The following is a 20,299-nucleotide window of genomic DNA, read 5'->3' on the forward strand; positions in this document are numbered from 1 at the left end:
AGCAAGTCAACAACCTCATCCACAACCCGAGCTACAGATCTTTGCCAATACTTTAATTTGTAATGCTTTTTTTGCTACGCTGTCCAATCTTCTGACCTTTGGCCTATCCTAGCATAACCATATGCTGTTTCTTTAAATTTAACACCATCTTTAACTTTTTTAGTTGACCACAGATGATGTGTCCTCCCTTTGGAATTTTCTCTTGTAGGAATGTATCTATTCTGTATTCTGAAATATTACCTTGAATGTCTGTCACTGCATCTCTACTGATCTATTCCTTAGCATATTTTGCCAGTGCAGTTTGCTCAACTTGCTTGCCCTCATAATTGACGTATTTAGGTAAAAAACTAGTCCTGGACCCATTCTTTTTCCCTTGAACTGTATTTAAAATTCAAATGTAGTATTATATTTGCTGCCACCTAGGGGTTCCTTCAGCTTGAGGTCATTAACTAATTCTAACTTGTTGCATAGTACCAGACCTAGCGTAGTCTCTGAAACATGTTGTTCTAAGGATCTAACCTGAAAAAAATTATATGAATTCCTCATCTAGGCCACCTTTACCCCTTTGATTTTTCCACTATATATGTAGATTAAAATCCTGCACGATTATCATTGCTCTTTTCTGACAAGCTCCTATTATTTCTTTCTTTATATTGCATATTACCCTGTGGCTGCTGTTAGGGAGCCTTTATATCATTCTCACAAGCAATCTTTTTGCATTTATAATTTCTCATTTCCACCCAAATCACTTCTACATCCTAGTTTCCTGAACTTCAGTCATCCCCCTACATTATGTAAACACCACCACTGACTTACAGACCTACCCTTCCACCTTTTCCTTGCTGCCTATCCATGGAGAATGTCATGTACCCTTCAATATTCAGGTCCCAGTCTATGTTGTTCTGCAACCCTGCTGCCATGTCTTTATAGTGGCAATCATATTTTGATCTTTTATTAGTTCATCTGTTTTGTTTCAAGTGCTACGTGCATTCGAGTAGAGCCTCTAGTTTTGTTATTTTATGATTTTTGTAACCTCTAGCCTAATCAGTAAACTGTTTTAATATTAGAAACATATGAAAGAACGCCATGAAGAGGTGCGTGAGCGACCCTGTCCTCACCCAGGATGTAACAAAGTGTTTATGATTGATCGCTATCTGCAGCGCCACGTGAAACTTGTTCACACAGGTAAGTATGTAACCCATCAACAGTAGTATAACATAAGCTTTTCATTTATATTGCCGCCATATGTCATTTCATCTCTGTTCCTTCACAACCATGTTCAGTGATCTTATGGGTATTCTAGGAAAGTCAAATATTCCCACAATTGTTTTGCTGTTGCATATCTTAATGGGCAGGGAAGAGTTTCAAAAACTAGTCAGCCTAACCTCTGGTTGAGTCCAGTACCAAATTCAATAGATTATTAATGCATTGCAGTTAAAATCAGATTATTACAGACTGTATGTTAAGCTTTTGGGACGGCATGGTGGCTCAGTGGTTAACACTGCTGCCTCACAGCACCAGGGACCTGGGTTCAATTCCAGCCTTGGGTGACTGTCTGTGTGGAGTTTGCACATTCTCCCTGTGTCTGCGTGGGTTTCCTCCGGGTGCTCCGGTTTCCTCCCACAGTCCAAAGATGTGCAGGTTAGGTGGATTGGCCATGCTAAATTGCTCATAGTGTTCAGGGATGTGTAGATTAGGTGGGTTATAGGGGGATGGGTTTGGGTGGATGCTCTGAGAGTCGGCGTGGACTTGTTGGGCCGAAGGGCCTGTTTCTACACTGTAGGGGATTCTATTATATTCTATGATCTTAGAGAGCAGAAATTTCCAAAGGATTCTGTTAATCTATATGTGTAACTCTGGGGAAGGTTGTTGGAAATCCTAGAGGAATATTTTCTTCTGCTAATGGTAGAAATTCCATGCGTGTTTAATATGAGCTGAACCAATCTGCTTCAATTTTTTACAATGCCAGCATAATTGTGATCTTGTAATACATACATTGGGAGATGCAACTTGTATTCTAATTTTATTTTTCCTCTCTTCCTTGACACAAACTTGGCAAATAATTAAATAACAAGATGTGGTATAAACTAGTATAAGGATATGTAGTAAACTAGTATTAGTACCACTGTCAACTGCTGTCAGTCATACAATGATCTGTATGTCAAAGGATCTTCTGAGCTGGGGTGTGGAAGCAACAAATCAAGCCAAAAAGCAGATGATATGATGGGAAATTGTTCCTGTGGCTAATTAATTAAATGAGCCTCCTTAATCACATCCTTTATCTGTAAAGATAGATAAGTTCAATTCTTCAGTTAAAAATATGTCACTGTATCCATTTCTGCACTGTGCAATTACTCTCCAGTCTCTAAAGAAACATTGTGTATGCTTATATAAATGGAAGTTAGTACATATGATTTATGATCTTAAACAGACTTGCATTGTTCAACAATTGTGCAAAGTAAAGCGAATGGATGAAATATTCCAATGTCACCTGAAAAATACTTGCACTTCTACGTCTGCCTTTTTATCTTTGTGAAATTAAGCATTCATCTCAGAACTATAACATCCTGTTGTGGTTTCAAATTGTACAAAAAAACATGTTTTTTTTTAAATAACTTGCAGAAGAAAGAAACTACATTTGTGATGAATGTGGACAAACTTTCAAACAGAGAAAGCACCTGTCAGTTCACCAGATGCGCCATTCTGGAGCAAAGCCTCTACAGTAAGAACCCAGAGAAATTCAGAATATTAAACTTTACAGTTTCATTTTTTCCTCTCTTTCTGTACAAAGTTTGAAAATAATATAACAATATATATATAATAATATATAACAACTTGGTTAAACCTGGTAGAAGGACAAGTTCGAGAGTGATAACAGCAGATGCAAAGAATAATCAATAACTGAAAGAATCTTCAGAGATGGGTAGGGGAGGCGAGGTGACACTTAAGACCATAAGACATGAGCAGAAGCGGCCCATTCATCCCATCAAGCCTGTTCCACTATTCATTGACATCATAGCTGATTTGATCATCCTCAGTCCATTTTCCTATTATTTCCCCATAACCCTTGATTTTCTTACGGAAAATCTGTCCATCTCAGCCATTGATGCACTTCACGAACAAGCCTCAACAGCCTTCTGTGATAAATAATTCCACAAATTCACTCCCGTGAGAAGAAATTCCTCCTCGTCTGTCTTAAAAGGGCAAACTCTTATGCTGAGATTATGCCCTCTGGTCCTACATTCTCCCACAAGAGGAAGCAACCTTTCCCCATCAAACCTGTCAAGTCCTGGAAAAGTCTTGTATGTTTCAATAAGGTTACCTCTCATTTTTCTATACTCAAATGAGAACAGGTCCAATCTACTATATAAAAATTTACATATTTAAAGAAGCTCTTGCTGTCTGTTTAGATATTACTTTTGTTTACATAGCAAGTATGAGCAGGAGTAGGACATTCAGCCCTTTGAGCCTGCTTCGTCATTCAATATGATCATGGCTGATCATCCAATTCAGTACCCTGTTCCTGCTTTCTCCCCATTTCCTTTGATTCCATTAGCCCTAAGGATTATATCTCACTCCTTTAAAACATTTAATGTTTTGGTCTCAACTACATTTTTCCTCAACTGGGATCTAAATCATTTATCCCATTTCCTTAGACTGTGACTCCTAGTTCTGGACTCCCTCAGAGTTTATCTTCTTCCTGTTTACTTTTTTTTGGTTGTCTTATGCTGGCTTTTAAAACTTTCCCAATCCTTTGCCTTACTACAGATTTTTTTTGTTTCCTTTCAATTTGATGCTAGCCTTGATTTCCTTGGTTAATCATGATTGGCTTATCCCTCTATAGAATCCTTCTTTCTCATGAATATGAGGGCTCACCAGAGATTATTAAAATTTCCAGAACAACTAATAGGATAGAGTATGGAAAGGGTCAGGAATCTAACTTCAGGTAGAGCAGATGAGGGCACAACTAAGAGAAGGGAAGCAGTCAAAGGAGGACTGAGAGTGTTGTACTTAAGTGCACACAGTATATGAAACGAGGGAAAGGAGCTTGAAGTGCAGATTTAAGTTGGTAATTAGTGTTGTGGGTATTACAGAGACATGGCTGCAAGGGGATCAGGGCTAGGAACTAAAATCCAAGGCTACATGTTCCATTGAAAGGGCAAGCAGATGGGTAGAGGGGGCAGGGTTGCCTTGTTAGTAAGACATGAAATTGATATGAAGAAGTGATATAAAGTCAAAAGTCTAAGAATCTATGTGGGTAAAGTTGAGGAACAGCAAAGAAAAATATGACCCTGATGGCAATTGTTTCTAGGCCTCCTAGGAGTAGTCAGGATGTGGGGAATAAATAAGGAGATAGAAAAGGCACGTAAGAAAGGCACTATTATAGTAATCATGGGGAACTTCAATATGTAGTACTTGGAAAATCAGGTTGGTAACCGATCTCAAGAAAAGGAATTTGTGGAATATCTATGAGATGGCTTTTTGGAGCAGCTTGTGGTAGAGCCCATTAGGGAACAGGCAATTCTGGATTTGGTGATGTGTAATGAGATAGACTTGATTGGGAGCCTAAGGTGAAGGAACCTTAGAGGGTAGTGATCATAATATGATAGAATTCACCTTGCAGTTTGAGAGGGAGAAGCTGGAATCAGATGTAACGGTATTAGAATTGAGTAAAGGTAACTACAGAGACATGAGGGAGAAGCTGGCCAGAGTTGATAGGAAGGGGAACCTAGCAGGGAATACAGTGGAGTAGCAATAGCAGGAGTTTCTGGGGTAATTTGGAGGCACAACAGAAATTCATGCCAGGAAGCCAGTGGATTGGGAAGCATTTAAAATCAGCAGATAATCACCAAAATAGCAATAAGAGAGGTGAAGATGAAACATGAGCATAAGCTAGCTAAAAGAAGATTTCAAGAATTTTTTTTAGATATCCAGAAGGTAAGTTGGAGGCAAGAATAGACATTGGATCATTGGAAATTAGGCTGGAGAAGTAGTAATGGGGAACAAAGAAATGGCAGAAGAAATGAATAGGTACTTTGCATCAGTTTTCACATGGAAGACACCAGCAGCATATCAGAACATTGAGTCGGGGGCTAATTTGAATGTAGTGACCATCACTAAGTGCAAGGTGCTGGGGAAGCTGAAAGGCAGAAGGTGGATAAATTACCTGGACCAGATGGACTACACTTCAGAGTTTTGAAGGAAATACCTGAGGAGATTGTAGAGCCATTGGTGGTGATCTTTCTGGAATCAGTGGAGTCAGAAAGCATCCTGGGGGACCTGAAAATGGCTAATGTAACACTGCTGTTTAAGAAAGGAGGGAGGCAGAAAACAGGAAACAATAGGCTGGATAGCCTGACCTTAGTGGTAAGATTTTAGAATCCATTATTAAGGATGAGATTGTGGAGTACTTTAGAAGTGCTTGGTAAAATAGGGCTTCGTCAAGGCAAGGTCATGCCTGACAAATCTGTTAGAATTCTTTGAGGAGGTAATGAGAAAGTTAGACAAAGGAAAGCCAGTGGACATGATCTATTTGGATTTCCAGAAGGCCTTTGACAAGGTACCGCACAGGAGGCAGCTAAATAAGATAAGAACCCATGATATTAGGGCAAAGAAACTGGCATGGGAAGAGGATTGACTGGCAGAAAGCAGAGAGTAGGGAAAAAGGGGTCTTTTTCAGGACGGCAAGCGGTGACTAGAAGAGTTCTGCGGGGGTCCGTGTTGGACCATGACTATTGACGCTATATATTAACGATCTTGACAAAAGAATTGAAGGCATTGTTGTTAAGTTTTCAGATGACACAAAGATAGGTGGAGGGGCAAGTAATGTTGAGTAAGCGGGGAGGATGCAAAAGGCCTTGGACAGGCTAGGAGAATGGGCAAAGAAGTGGCAGATGGCATTCAGTATGGGAAAGTGAGAGATTATGCACTTTAGCAGGAAAAAGAGGCATAGACTCTTTTCTAAACTGTAAAGGATTCTCTTAAGGTTAACATCCAGGTTCACGTGGCAGCTTGGAAGGCAAATGCAATGTTAGCATTCATTTCAAGAGGGCTAGAGAACTAGAGCAGGGATGTACTGCTGAGGCTGTACAAGGCTCTGGTTCAGACTGCATTTGAAATATTCTGAGCCATTTTGATTGCCATATCTAAGGAAGGATATGCTGGCCTTGGAGTCCAGAGGAGGGTTACAAGAATGATGAAGGGGGATCTGATTGAAACTTGCAGAGTGCTGATAGGCCTGGATAGAGTGAACGTGAAGATGATGTTTCAACTGGTAGAAAATATAGATATCTCCAATATAGATATCTCCAATATAGAGACTAGGACCAGGACCTGAGGGCACAGCCTCAGAGTGAAGGGACAGCCCTTTAGCACTGAGATGAGGAAGAAGTTCTTCAGCCAGACGGTGAATGTAGAACTGTTGCTGCAGAGGGTTATGGAGGCCAAGTCAATGAGTCTACTTAAGACAGAGATAGACAGGTTCTTGATTAGTACGGGGATCAAGGGTTACAGGGAGAAAGCAGGAGAATATGGTTCAAAACATATTAGCCATGGTCAAATGGGGTAGCAGACTTGATGGCCCGAATGATTTAATTCTGCTCCTATATCTTATGGTCTTGATCCCCAAAACAGTCTACCCAGGTTTATTTTCTAAAGGGCATGCATTCACTTTGACCTCTCTTTAATATATTTAGGTAAGCTGTTATTGTCAGTTTTTATATTCCTTGTTCATTTGTCTTTGTTTTCTCTGTCTTTATCATCTTTTTAGTCATCCTTTGCTAGATTCTAACTTCATTCCAGTCTCTGGGTTATCACTTTTTTCCTCCTCACATGCTCTTTCTTCCAACTTAATACTGTTCCTGTAACTTCCTTGGTTAGTCTATTCTTCACTTAGAATGTTTCCTCCTTCCTTGGATGTATTTTTGCAGAGATTGAATTACTTCCTTAAATGTCAGCAATTGCTTGCTTACTGTCACTCCTGCACATCTATCTACCCTTTATTTACGTTAAACACATTATTTTCAACCCAAGTTTCTCACACTCTAGCTGAATATTAAGTTCTATCATGTTATGATCGCTACTTCCTAGGGGATCTTTTACTCGGAGGTCATTTATTAAACCAGCCTCCTTACCCATTACCAGATCCGAGATAGCCTGCTCCATGACATGTTGCTCTGTGACTTCATTGTCATAGCTGCCTTTTCCAATTTAGTTAACCCAATCAACGTAAAGATTAAAGTAATCTATAATTATTGCCATATTCTTTTGCATGCTCCTTTTATTTGTTGATTTATAGCCTTTCCCACCAAAGTCTTCTTTCCATTGCTGTTTTTTACCTCTGCCAAAATGGACTCTTAGGTTATCTGAGATTTATCTCTCACAACTCTCCTCATTTCATTTCTTATTAATAGTGCTACCCTACCAGTTTTTCTATCCCTTCTGTCTGCCTGAAGGTCAAAAATCCCTGAATGTGAAGTTCGCAGTTTTGATCTCCTTTTAAATCATGTTTCCATAATGGCAAGGAGTTCATAGTCATTTACCTCAACTTGTGCCATCAGTTCATCTACCTCATTCTGAATGTTTTGTGGATTAAGATACAAAGATGTGAAGTTTTTTCTATTATTAAATTTTCCGACACTTTTATGGTTTCTTGATACAATGACATTTATACATTCCGTATCACGGAGTCATAAAGCATGGAAACAGACCCCTTGGTCCATGCCAACCAGACATCCCAATCTGACCTAGTCCCATTTGCTAGCATTTGGCCATATCCCTCTGGACCGCTCCTATTCATATACCCATCTAGAGGCCTTTTAAATGTAATTGTACCGGCCTCCTCCACTTCCTCTGGCCTCCGATGGGAAAAAAAGCCCCAGCCTTTTCAATCTTTCCCTATAGCTCACACTCTCCAGTCCTAGCACTATCCTTGTAAATCTTTTCTGCACCTTCTCAAGTTTAACAACATCCTTCCTACTGATGGAAACCAGAATAGTACACAGTATTCTAAAACTGGCCTCAGCAATGTCCTGTACAGCCGCAACCTGACTTCCTAACTCCTATACTCAATGTTCTGACCAGTGAAGGCAAGTCTGTTGTCTTCATCACCCTGGCTACCTGTGACTCCACTTGCAAGGAACTATGCACCTACACCCCTAGGTCCCATTGTTCAGCAATACTTCCCAGGGCCCTACAATTAACCATCTAAGTCCAGTCCTGGTTTGCCTTAACAAAATGCAACACCTCACACTGATCTAAATTAAACTCCATCTGCCCCTCCTTGGTCCATTGGCCTATATGCTTTTCCTTTTCTTTTTATCCCCATCACTAAGCTGTAAAGCTACCTTCTCTTTTACCTTTGATTTTATAAATTCCCATGCAACCAACCCCCCACCCCACCCCAAACACACACAATTTCATTTAAAGTCCTATCTACAGCTTTAGTTATGCAGTTCAACAAATTGATCCCAGAATTATTCTGTTGGAACCCCTCCCTCCTTCCCCAGCACTCCCATAAATTCAAACCCTTTTTCCCACACCAATCTCTGAGCCAGCTGTTTACCTCTTTTAATATTGTTGACCCTATGATAATTTGCTTGTGGTTCAGGTAGTAATGTGGAAACTTACATTTTTGGTTTTGCTCTGTAATTTAGCCCCTAGCTCCTTATTCCCTCAGCAGAACCTCTTTCCACCTATATCATTAGTGTCTACCCTATCCCTATAACCCTGCATTTCTCATGGCAAATCCACATACCTTCACATCTTTGGACTGCGGGAGGAAACCCACACAGACATGGGAAGAATGTGCAAACTCTACACAGACAATCACCTGAGAGTGGAATTGAACCGGGGTCCCTGGTGTTGTGAGGTATCAGTGCTAACCACTGCTGCCCCATTTTAAACAAGAGAATTACTGATTTTCACAATCTGCCTCTTTTCATATCCATGAATTTCCAACTCTTGATTTCGCACATATAACCATATCCTGGTAAGCCTGGAGACCTGACTACCTACATGGGGAAATATTTCCATGACTCGGCCCCATTGGGAGGACCATGCATATGAATGAAATACTACATGCATTTCTCTCTCTTTCTCTCTCCTCCTCCTCCTCTCCCCCCCCCTTCCCCCACCCCACCCACCCCACCACGTTTTCCAGTTACTGAAACTAATTTGTGCCAGGCCACACAATTTTGCTCCCTACAATGCTCCATTCATCATAATGGGCAGAAAGGAACTGGGATAGGAGGCTGAAGCATTCACTAAGATTGCAGTTGATCTGATTGTGGCTTCAGTTCCTCATTCCAGCCAACTCTGCACAGATTCTTGATGAGCAAGGGGTCAAAAGTCTACCTCTGACTTTAAAATATTCAATGACTCTGCCTCTTTGGAACACTCTTACCCAGACAGCCAAAGATTCATGGCCCTCAGAAAAAAACATCCTTGTCTCAAACATAAAGATGCTCTATGTTTGATTTTTGGAAGCAGAAAGGAAGGTGAGAAAGAGATTCTAGACAGGAGCAGAAAGTTACTATTCCTTTGGCTAACAGCATGAACATACAAGGAGGTAGTGCAGCACGTAAACCATTTGTCCAAGAGGAGCCAGTTAATTAAATGATTATCTTGACAATGTGAAAGATATTGTATTAAACAAACTTGATCTCATGTTTCCAGCTTCTATCACCACAAAATGGCTTCTACAATTATGACCAGAGGACCAAGGATGATATTTTTAAAACAAAAAGTAACTGTTTTCAGCAGGAACTGTGATATTATTTAAATGTCAGTCCCGCTTGTAGCTAAAGGACCATCTACATTTCTTTTTAAGAGCATAACAGGCCTTTTTTTCCCTCTTCTGCCTGTAGGTGTGAAATTTGTGGTTTCCAGTGTAGACAGAGGGCATCCTTGAAATACCATATGACTAAGCACAAGGCAGAAGCTGAACTTGATTTTGCTTGCAACCAGTGTGGAAAGCGGTTTGAGAAGGCCCACAATTTGAACGTTCATATGTCCATGGTTCATCCCTTGACCCAGAACACAGATAAAAGCAAACCAGCTGAGTATGTTGAAACAGAACCAAACCAGCTAAGCACAGATCGATTCATTGAGTGGGAAGCTAGTTAACATTAAGCTACTCAACTGTGAGCAGAGCCAAAAGAATGGAATATACCAATTTGCACCTTTTGTCTTCAGCGGCAGCAAGTTTTTCGTCTGAACAGAGAATTTATGAATCAGTGCAACATTTTGTTTGACAAGAAACCAGCAGATGTTTGGTTACATGGCTTTCCTTTTAAAGTGAAGCTTAATTACACACCTTGATTTTTGGGGGAAAAAAAATGCCAAATGCTTCAATGTATAATGATATCGAGTGTGGTGTAGCTAGTGAGTACTGTTAAACAGACAAATGTGAGATAATTGAAAGGGAGACTGTAAAATTATCACAATACCAACAATGGTATAGCTTGAAATGTTTCATGAGTGTATGGAGAGGTGGTTTGGCTGATTTGCTTCTGATGGCCCTTCAATGAATGCTAATTAAGTCTGAATAAAGGCTATTTTCATAGGTTATTGAGTATGAGGTTTGTCTGATGTTTTGCTCTCAAATATACCAAACAATAAAGAGAATTTTCAAGGGACATGACAATACATTTGCCTGTTTTAAATGTGCACTAAAATCCCAAAACAGATGACTCGGCTGTCTCCACGTATAGAGCAATCCTTGAATTTTTATTTAGTTACAAGCCAATCTTCATGAGACCCATCGTTACATTTTAGAAAAATTGAGACATTCAAGTTTGGGCGGCCACTCACTGTGCTAGTTGGTTGTTCTCCTCCTCTGCTGTGAAAACTGAACATGGAAATTACTATGTAATTGAATTATATAACTTTAATGAGGGGAGGGACAAAGATGTTTTATTAACTGAACGTAAGCTGAAACTATTTTGTTGGCACAATTCTGTAAATTTGAATAAGTCAAGAATTCCCCATCTCACCCAATAAAACTTGCTTTTCTCTTGCTGTAAACCTGTATTGGTAAATAAGATTGGGGTGCATAATAAAATGAAGTTTTATCATGAATCTTGAAGTGTAGTTTTCATACAACCATTCCTATCTGCATAACACTTACCACTTAGTACATTGTCAGCAAATGTATTTCAGTGGTTTTATACAACAATTTACATTGTGCAACTGTGTGTATTATAGCAAAATGTAATGCTGTTACATTCTAATGGGTATAAAAATGATAATTCCCAATATAGTCTATCAAAAAAATAAATTCTCAAACAATTTATTGAAAAAAAAAAGAATCGGCAGAGGACAAACTTATAATATCATAAATACATGGTGAAATCTTCTATAACAAATGTGAGTGCCTACATTAAACTTTTAGATAATTTACAGAACACCTCAAAAACTATCAAGTCTCTGGTATTTTAGGTGGGTATACACCTTTTATAGTCAATATGGGCAGTAATTTTTAAATTTGACGAAATACTTGAACTGTTTGCAAATAAAGGTTTGTGCTTAGCTTCAACAGATCAGTATTTTTTAAGCCAGTCAATTACTGAATTGACTAAAACCAAAGACCAAAAATATATACAAGTGATTGATATTGTTACAGTAACAAACTTTTCTAAGATATGATATAACCAAAGTTATTGTATGAACAGTATTAACCAGCTGAGTTCAGAAATAGTTCTATATTTGATTAAAAAGTTGATTACTTTGCCTTGCTGCATGAAGTTTCTTTATATACCATTTATAGTACATTGCAATTTTAAATCTTCACCAGGAACTAAATTAGTTCATTGATCAAAAAATGAGTTGTACAAGGTAAGGTTGTCCTCATCAGTTACTCTACCTCAAGGCTGGAGAATAATCAAAGATCTGCTCATTAAATTACACTGCTAGTTACTACTGGTAACCTGCTTCTCAAATTTATGCAATAAACTAGATGACTTCAGTTGCAAGACTGACTTTTAGTTTTACAAGAATAATGGGACTGGAATGTCAACATGCACCATTGAGTTGTAGAGAGGCAGTGACTAATAAAGCAGCCACACACCATTTTATGATTGGTTCATGTTATTAGGCAAAGTACTTTGAACAGATTATCTGCCTATTTGAAAATGAGACCAAAAAAAACTCACTATTTAACAAAGCATAAGAACATTTTCCACTGCTGTTGTGAGCTTATTAAATTCAGAAACCATATAGCTTGACATTTTTCTATTAAAGGTTTACATAGGTAAATTTGAATTAGTTTCTAGTCATTCAATATACAACATAGAAATTATCCTAGATTTAGTTTTAGACTAGGGCTTTTTGATTTTATATGAATGCTGAAATATGTAGCTAGCCAGCGATTACGCATTTTCAGCATCTTGCAGAACAATCTTACAAAACTGCTAACATGCAAAATTTGAGTCCGTTTTATTCTTTACAGCATTGTTGGTTCAGAATATAGAACATCACCATTGCAGATGTTGAGATGATGACCTAATGCAGCTTTCAGCTCTGGGTCAATGTCCTTCCAAGCAGCCTGCAGCTAAAGGAGGGGGAAAAAAATTACTTATCATTAAAACTTACAGTTCAGTAAATTACTTGTTGCAAAATGTTTGGCTACTAGGTGCCAACGAGAAAAACTGAGGCAGCAGTATTTTAAATACTGTCTTGCCTTTAATATACCAGCAATAGAGCCTTGTGAAATATAATCAATTTTTAATCCTGTGGGAAACCTTGTGCAAAAATCAGTAATGCTGATTAGCACTTACAGCACAAGTGATGCGGCAGGCTGGACCTTGCACCACCTGTCCAAGAACAGTTACCAGGAGGTTCTCTCCGCAACCCCACTCCCAGTATGCAACGATTACTTGGAAATAAGAAATATCTTTGGACATGCTGCTTGCTCCTGTCTGCTAAATAGAAAGGTGCTTAGCTTCCTTTGGAACAACAAAAATTAAACAAAGCAGAAACATCTTTTCCCATCTCCTGCAAACAACTAGCTATATTCTTGTATCTATTACCAGGCAGAAAATCCACCTCACCTTAGAAGTGTTGTAAATCCCATGGAAGTAAAATATTGCCCAATACAGACCTTTTACTTTGCTTGGTAGCAGAGAAGTGAATGTTCTCCATACATAAATTACAAGAAAAAATCAGGCCCATAGTACTCTCATAACACCAGGCACCTCAGTCTGAAACTCTAGAACCTAGACCAATCCTGCACTGTTGTTTGTATAATGCCTTAAGCAAAGGCAGATTCAGCTTGTTGTGGCTTGGGTCAAGATCAGGAAAGAAACTTCTAGTGTACAATATTCAGACTTGCCTTTATTCTGGAACACTGCCAAAAAAACCTTGATTTAATTATTTCTGTTTTGCTGTTGCACTTAAGTGCTTCATTCCAGTTTTCTTTGGAGTTGTTCATGCAAACTTTATCAGATCAGCTAAAATAAAACTGTTGGTGGAGTAGGAAAAAGCAAGTTTTGAAAATTGTTATACTCCATCACTACACCAGCTGTTTCAGTTAATTAATTGCATTTCACTACATGGCCTTCATAATTTCAAAAATAAAGCTATTATGACATGTTTTGGGATGAATGCTGTAAATGTGAATAAATGTTTAATCTGGTTATTTAATATATAAATTCTCCTTTGTGCCTGATGTTAGAGTTGCTTGGAGCAATTACAAAATCTCTCCATCATCTCAGCATCAAGGCATCTCTGCAGAAGTCCCTCAACGTAGTGTCCTACACCTAACCATCTTCAGTTGCTTAAACAATGACCTTCCTTCCGTTGGAAGGTCAGAAGTAGGTATGCTCGCCAATGTCTGCAGAATGTTCAGCAGCATTCATGACTCCTCAGATACTGAATCAGTCCATGTTCATATGCAGCAAAATCTGGACAATATCCAAGTGTGGGCTTAGAAGGGGCAAGTAACATTTGCATCAGACAAGTGAAGGCACTGACCCCATCCAACAAGTGAGAATAACTGTACCTGCTTCATGTTCAGTGACATTATCAACATCTTGGGAGTTACAGTTGAGCAGAAACTGAATTGGCCTAGCTGTACTAATTCTAGGGCTACAACAACAGGTCAGATGCTAGGGATTCTGTGGTGAGTAAATCACTCACTATCTCCCCATTACCTATTCACCATTTACAAGAAAACTCAGACATGTGACAGAATACTCCCCACTTGCCTATATGGACATAGCTCCAGACCATATAGAACAGAGCAGCCCACAAAGGATCCTCTAATTGTACCCTCCAAATCCTTGACCATTTATTAAGGACAAGGAGAACAATTCTGACTTGAAAATATATCACCGCTCCTTCAGTTTTGCTGGGTTAAAATCCTAGAACTCTTTTCCTTACCGTACTTTAGGTGTCCTACATTCAAAGGATTGCAGCAGTTCAAGCAGTGGCTCATCACCAGCTTATCAAGGACAATCAGGTGTGGGCAATGAATGCTGATCTAGCCAGTGACTCCCACATTGCTTGGGGCAATAAAAAAGTTGCTGTATTAAAATTTGTGTGAACAAATCCAAAGAATAATGAAACAGAGTAAGTTTAAAAAAAAATTATCCAGGTTTGTGTAATTTGTATAGGGCTGTTTTTGCAAGCATCAAACTGTTCTGGGATTCTAACTTAAAATTTGACGAAGTGAACTACATGTATAAATGTTTAAAATTTAGAGCAAAAGTCATGTTAAGGATGGAGAAGCTATTTTGCAGTTTTGTCATACTCTTATGGTATTAAATTGTCATGGTTTACATCTGATTTTTGCTGAACACTATTCTCAATTGGTACACGTTAACAACATTACATTGTTAACTTGGAACAAGCAGAAACAAAACAGCTACTGTGTATTCTCAGATGCAAAACTTGTCACAGTCATCAAGGTGAAATAGCTGGTAATAATCAAGTGAAGTAAGTGTACATGGACAAGTTTGTCGCAATCTGTAGGGTTATATACATTTGATTGATTGTGTCAGAAGCTCTTACTTGGTTTTGTGAACATGTTTGTGCAGGACAATCTGGAATTGTACGAAGAAGGAACTGACGCCCTCGTGTTATTAATCCCAAAGGATCAGGCTGAAAACAGAAGCAAAAAAACTTTCTCATTACTCATTATTGATTAATATAAAATCAGTAGCTTTATGCAGATCCTACTGTCTCCACAACCCCCAAAATATTCTTCCTTCCCTAAATGTGAACATTTTATTGTCAAATGAAATAAAATAGCTGCTGTACTTCGACACTCAAATTCATACCACATAAAGAGTAACCATGCTTTTGTCTAGAGTTGAACATCTGACGGGACTGTGGTAAAATAGTTCACAGTAGAAGCCATCCCTGTGATTGCTTTGAAATACTGTTGATTGCTGGTGTTGCTAGCTCTCTTATTCAGCAGAGGTGCAAGTTGGAGCTTCATCAGCTACTCCTATGCTGTCATGAAGGCTTGCAGCAGGGAGTGCAGCCAAAGATAGAGCAAAGTGACTTTTAAGAAGTTGGCACTCATTTGTTAAGCAGCAAAAGACTAAGTGCTGTGAAAGCAGCCTGTCAATCTGGTCATGACTGTAGCTCCTCAACCATACTGATAGATTCACTGAAGAAGCATATCTCACTGTACACTCGCCTCAATGATCTTGGCAAGTTGCTGACAGCTCAGGAAATATATCCCTGGCTGTTAAAGCCAGAATCCTTGATTAAAAGTGGATTAATTCTAAAATCATTTATAAGAGGTACCCACTCACTTTCAACCTCAAACCTGCCTGGATGAAACTGGGAGGAGAATGAGGTGACGCCAGATGTCACTTTAGAGAAATTAACACTCAATGCATACACCCAAAACTCCCTCCATTGCCTCTAAGAAAATGTTGTTTTGAGTGTTAACCAACACTAGTGCATTAAAGAAAGTCTATAAGTTACTTGTATGATCATGAAAGCAACTAGACTTGAAAAATAAAAACAGATTGTTTCCACTTGTGTTGAAAGAGAAACATTAAACCTCAACTTGAGGAAGGGATCAAACAGTTCCCGTTAATTACCTATGAAGTTCAGCATTAACCATGTTTACCTGTTTGGAGCTTCGTAAATCCCACTGATTTGAGACCAAGATTGTATCTTCTCCATCAAGGAAGAGCTTGACCATTGCAGTATACAGAATGACAGCGACTGAGATGAAATCTGAACGTTTGATGATGGAAGAAAGCAGCTTTGGATCCAAACCAGGAATAAGGCTATTGAACAATTGAACCAATATTGAAGATTTCAAAAACATTATTGTATAAGAAACATGTACTCAAAATCAATGCCCTGATTCCTTACAAAGTTTTCACACTGCTAAAAAAAATCAATTTTTATACAGTATTCCTGAAAGGAGTTCAAAAAAACCTGTCTTGTTTCCAAGTCTAGTTGAGAAGAGAGTCTTGGATAGTGCATTGTAATTGTTCACTAGTTTCGGCCATAATCAATTCCTCATAATCATCAAAGGATGGATACTGGCAGATCTATATCAAGGCACATTTAGGCAACAAATGTAAATGCAAAATAAAATTCAGTTTCAATATCTGAAGTGCCATGCAATGACATCTCGAACAAGAGAGAATCTAACCAAATCCGCCTGATGATCATTTTATTCACTGTCAAAGTGTGTATTCAATTTCTAAAGTCCAAGCGGGTGTTTTAAAGTTAGAGATTTATTTCAAGCAACCAGACGCCATAAAACTCTGCCAACTTCCGGTTGCCTCTATATACATTTAAATACTCTTTTTGCAAAAACAAATTGAGCCAAATTAAAGAAGAACTTAAACAGACTATCAGAGCACTGTGACTAAAAAGGAAGCTGGAAGATCAAATTAAAATGTTGTTAAAATGATAAATAATGCACCTGACCCTCCGTATCCAGTGGCCTCTAAAAGCTTCAGGCATGCCATTAGGCAACATGTGCTCCATCTACAAAGACTCCTGGGTAAGAATGTAACCCTGAAACCCGGGAACTACTACCCTCTCCATAGCCCAAACCAACCACTGTATGGACCTATATACGTAGTTCACAACACCCATTTGCTTTGCTACTTTTAATTTCTAGGTATTTAGCATCTAATCCTGCTTACAGGAAGTTAACAGTTCAATGACATTACCTTCATCGAATGCCCCACCAACATCCTGAGAATTATGAATGACCAGAAACTTAACTAGATCAGCCACATCAACACTGCAGCTGAAATGGCCAGAGGCTGGGAATCCTATGGCAAGTAACTCACCTCCTGACTCCTCAAAGCCTGTCCACTGCCTACATGATACCTGTCAGGATTTTAGAATCATAGAGATATACAGCAAGGAAATAGACCCTTCGGTCCAACTCAACCATGCCGACCAGATATACTAAATTAATCTTGTCCCATTTGCCAGCATTTGGCCCATATCCTTCTGAACCCTTTCTATTCATATGCCCATCCAGATAGCTTTTAAATGCTGTAATCGTACCAGCATCCACCACTTCCTCTGGCAGCTCATTGCATACATGAGTGAAAAAAAAAGTTACCCCTTGGGTCTCTTTTGTATCTTTCCACTCCTGCCTGAAACCTATGCCCTCTTGTCTTGGACTCCACCACCCCGGGGAAAAAACCTTGCATATCCACCCTACAACCCTCAGCCTCCAACACTCCAGGGAAAATAGCCCCAGCCTATCCAGCCTCTCCCTATAGCTCAAACACTCCAACCCTGGCAACATCCTCGTAAATCTTTTCTGAACCCTTTCTAGTTTCACAACTTCCTTCCGAAAGGAGGAAGATCAGTTTTGCACTCAATACTCCAAAAATGGCCGAACCAATGTCCTGGACAGTTGCAACACAACCTCCCAACGCCTATACTCAATGCACTGACCAATAAAGGCAAGCATACCACACATCTTCTTCCCTACCCTGTCTACCTGCGACTCCACTTTCAAGGAACTATGAACCTGCACTCCAAGGTGTCTTTGTTCAGCAACACTCCCCAGGACCTTACCATTAAATGTATAAGTCCTGTCCTGATTTGCCTTTCCAAAATGCAGCACCTCGCATTTATCTAAATTAAACTCCATCTGCTATTCCTCGGTCCATTGACCCATCTGATCAAGATCCCATTGTACTCTGAGGTAACTTTTTTCACTGTCCACTACACCTCCAATTTTAGTGTCATCTTCAAACTTACTAACCATACCTTCTATGTTCACATCCAAATCATTTATATAAATGACAAAAAAGCGGTGGACTCAGCACCTATCCTTGTGGCACACCACTGGTCACTGGCCTCTTGCCTGAAAAGCAACCCTCCACTACCACTTTCTGCCTTCTACCTTTGAGCCAATTATGTATCCAGATAGCTAGTTCTCCCTGTATTCCATGTGATCTAACCTTGCTAACCAGTCTACCATGAGGAATCTTGTTGAACGCCTTACTCCAGTCCATATAGATCACATCCAATGCTCTTGATGAAATACTCCCCAGTACCTGGATAAGCAAAGCCCAACAACACTAAAGCAGCTTGGCTGGCAAACTAACCACTGTCTTAAACATTTACTCCCTGTGCATGATGGCAAAATGCAGCATATACAAGATTCATCAAGCCCTTTCAGGAATACCTGCCAAACCCACAACATCTACCATCTGGAAGGATAACAGCAAAAGGTAATGTAAAGTTCTCTCCAAACCATCCTAATGTAAAACTTGCATTATTATCCCTCAACTGTCATTATGTAGAACTCTCTTCCTAACAGTATGATGGTTGTAACAGTTCAAAGTAGCAGCTCACCACCACCTTCTCAAGGGTAGTTAAGGATGGGCAATAAAGGCTAGCCATTCCTGTGAGATTCGCATTCCATGAAATGTTAGCAACAAAAACTTGATGAAATTTAAATCTGGTTACTTGAGGCAACAAACATTGCTAACCTAATCTGAGCAGAAATAATTGATGAATTGATGATTTAAAAAGAAGATTTCACATTATACCTGTAGAAAGCAACAGGAAGAAGCTTAATCTCCATGTCAGAGAGGATGCTGTACAGGATCTGGTGTGGCCCACGATCTGCATTGTAGGGAGCAGAATAAAAGCACAGTGAGGTTCTTGCATATACACAATTACACACACATGCACAAATAAAAGACTACGCATGCTGAAAATATGCAATAAAATAGAAAATTTTGGAAACACTCAGCAGGTCTTGCAGAATACAAACATACGAATTAGCCTCTTGAGCCTGTTGTGCCATTCAATGAGGTCACGGCTGATCTGATTGCATATTATTCCCCCAGCTTCACATAACCTTTCATTCCCAATTGTTAAGAGTCTAACTCTGTCTTAAACATATTCAAAAATTCTGCTTTCACTGCCTTTTGATAAAGACTCTTCACTCTCAGAATATTTTTCCTTCATCTCCATCGTAAAAAGTAGCTCAAGCTTTTCCCAGAAGAGGAAACATCCTTTACACATCTACCCTGTCAAGACCACTCAGGATATATTATAAATAATAGTATATATTTCAGTCATCTGTAGTGACAAAAACCGCATTAATATTAAACAGGTCAATGACCTCCTCACCAGAACTGGGAAAAGTTAGAAATGTAATAGATTTCTAAATTTTTTCAGTTCTGACAAAGGCTCACATATCTGAAATGTTTACAGTTTCTCTCTCCACACATAATTGGCAGACCCGCTGAGTCATAGAGTCATACTGCATGGAAACAGACCCTTCATTCCAACCAGTCTATGCCAAACATAATCCCAAACTAAACTAGTCTCACCTGCCTGCTCCTGGCCTATATTTATCCAAAACTTTCCTATTCAAGCAATTATGTAAATATCTTCTAAATGTTGTAACTGTGCCCATATTCACCACTTCCTCAAGAAGTTCAATCCACACGTGAACCGCCCCCTCGGTGTAAAAAGTTTACCCCTCATGTCTTTTTAAATAGATGACCCTTGGTCTTGAAATTCCCCATGGGTAAAGACACCAACTATTAACCCTATCCATATGCCTCCTGATTTTACAAACCTATTTCCAGTGTTTTTACTCTTTCTCTTGTGAAACATACATTGTAGCCACACACATGCAGCTAAATAAATAAGTTAGTATAACTTATTTTCCAGAAATGGTTAAAGACAAATTAAAATAATTATTAATCACACATTTGATAATAAATTATCCAATCCAATCCTAACCATTACTGAAACTTTACTATGTGCTTAGAAGGTGTATCGTACATTTTCTGATATAAATTAGTAGCATAGTAGACAATGAAGAAGATTT

General features: G+C 39.0%; 2 protein-coding genes across 5 annotated transcripts in view; one reads left to right on the forward strand and one right to left on the reverse strand.

Annotated features, from left to right (window-relative positions):
* Nucleotides 1-10,569, forward strand: LOC125484958 (zinc finger protein 276-like). The gene is made up of 3 exons (XM_048605661.1): nucleotides 1-1,185; nucleotides 2,623-2,722; nucleotides 9,867-10,569. Exons 1-3 carry the CDS (start codon nucleotides 1,074-1,076, stop codon nucleotides 10,123-10,125), a joined length of 471 nt encoding a protein of 156 aa, XP_048461618.1. The 5' UTR covers nucleotides 1-1,073; the 3' UTR covers nucleotides 10,126-10,569.
* Nucleotides 10,570-11,234: 665 nt separating this feature from the next.
* Nucleotides 11,235-20,299, reverse strand: part of LOC109910807 (FA complementation group A) — an 87,732-nt gene continuing 78,667 nt past the window's right edge. For all 4 annotated transcript variants that reach the window (XM_048605658.1, XM_048605657.1, XM_048605656.1 and 1 more), the window contains 4 exons: nucleotides 19,002-19,077; nucleotides 16,085-16,247; nucleotides 15,010-15,099; nucleotides 11,235-12,550 (listed from right to left, as the gene is read on the reverse strand). In XM_048605658.1, the coding sequence (XP_048461615.1) occupies nucleotides 12,443-12,550; nucleotides 15,010-15,099; nucleotides 16,085-16,247; nucleotides 19,002-19,077 (437 nt within the window). In that variant the 3' untranslated portion in view covers nucleotides 11,235-12,442. The remainder of the gene's footprint in view (nucleotides 12,551-15,009; nucleotides 15,100-16,084; nucleotides 16,248-19,001; nucleotides 19,078-20,299) is intronic.

This window comes from Rhincodon typus, chromosome 15 (genome assembly GCF_021869965.1).
Source record: "Rhincodon typus isolate 14 chromosome 15, sRhiTyp1.1, whole genome shotgun sequence".
NCBI lineage: Eukaryota > Metazoa > Chordata > Chondrichthyes > Orectolobiformes > Rhincodontidae > Rhincodon > Rhincodon typus.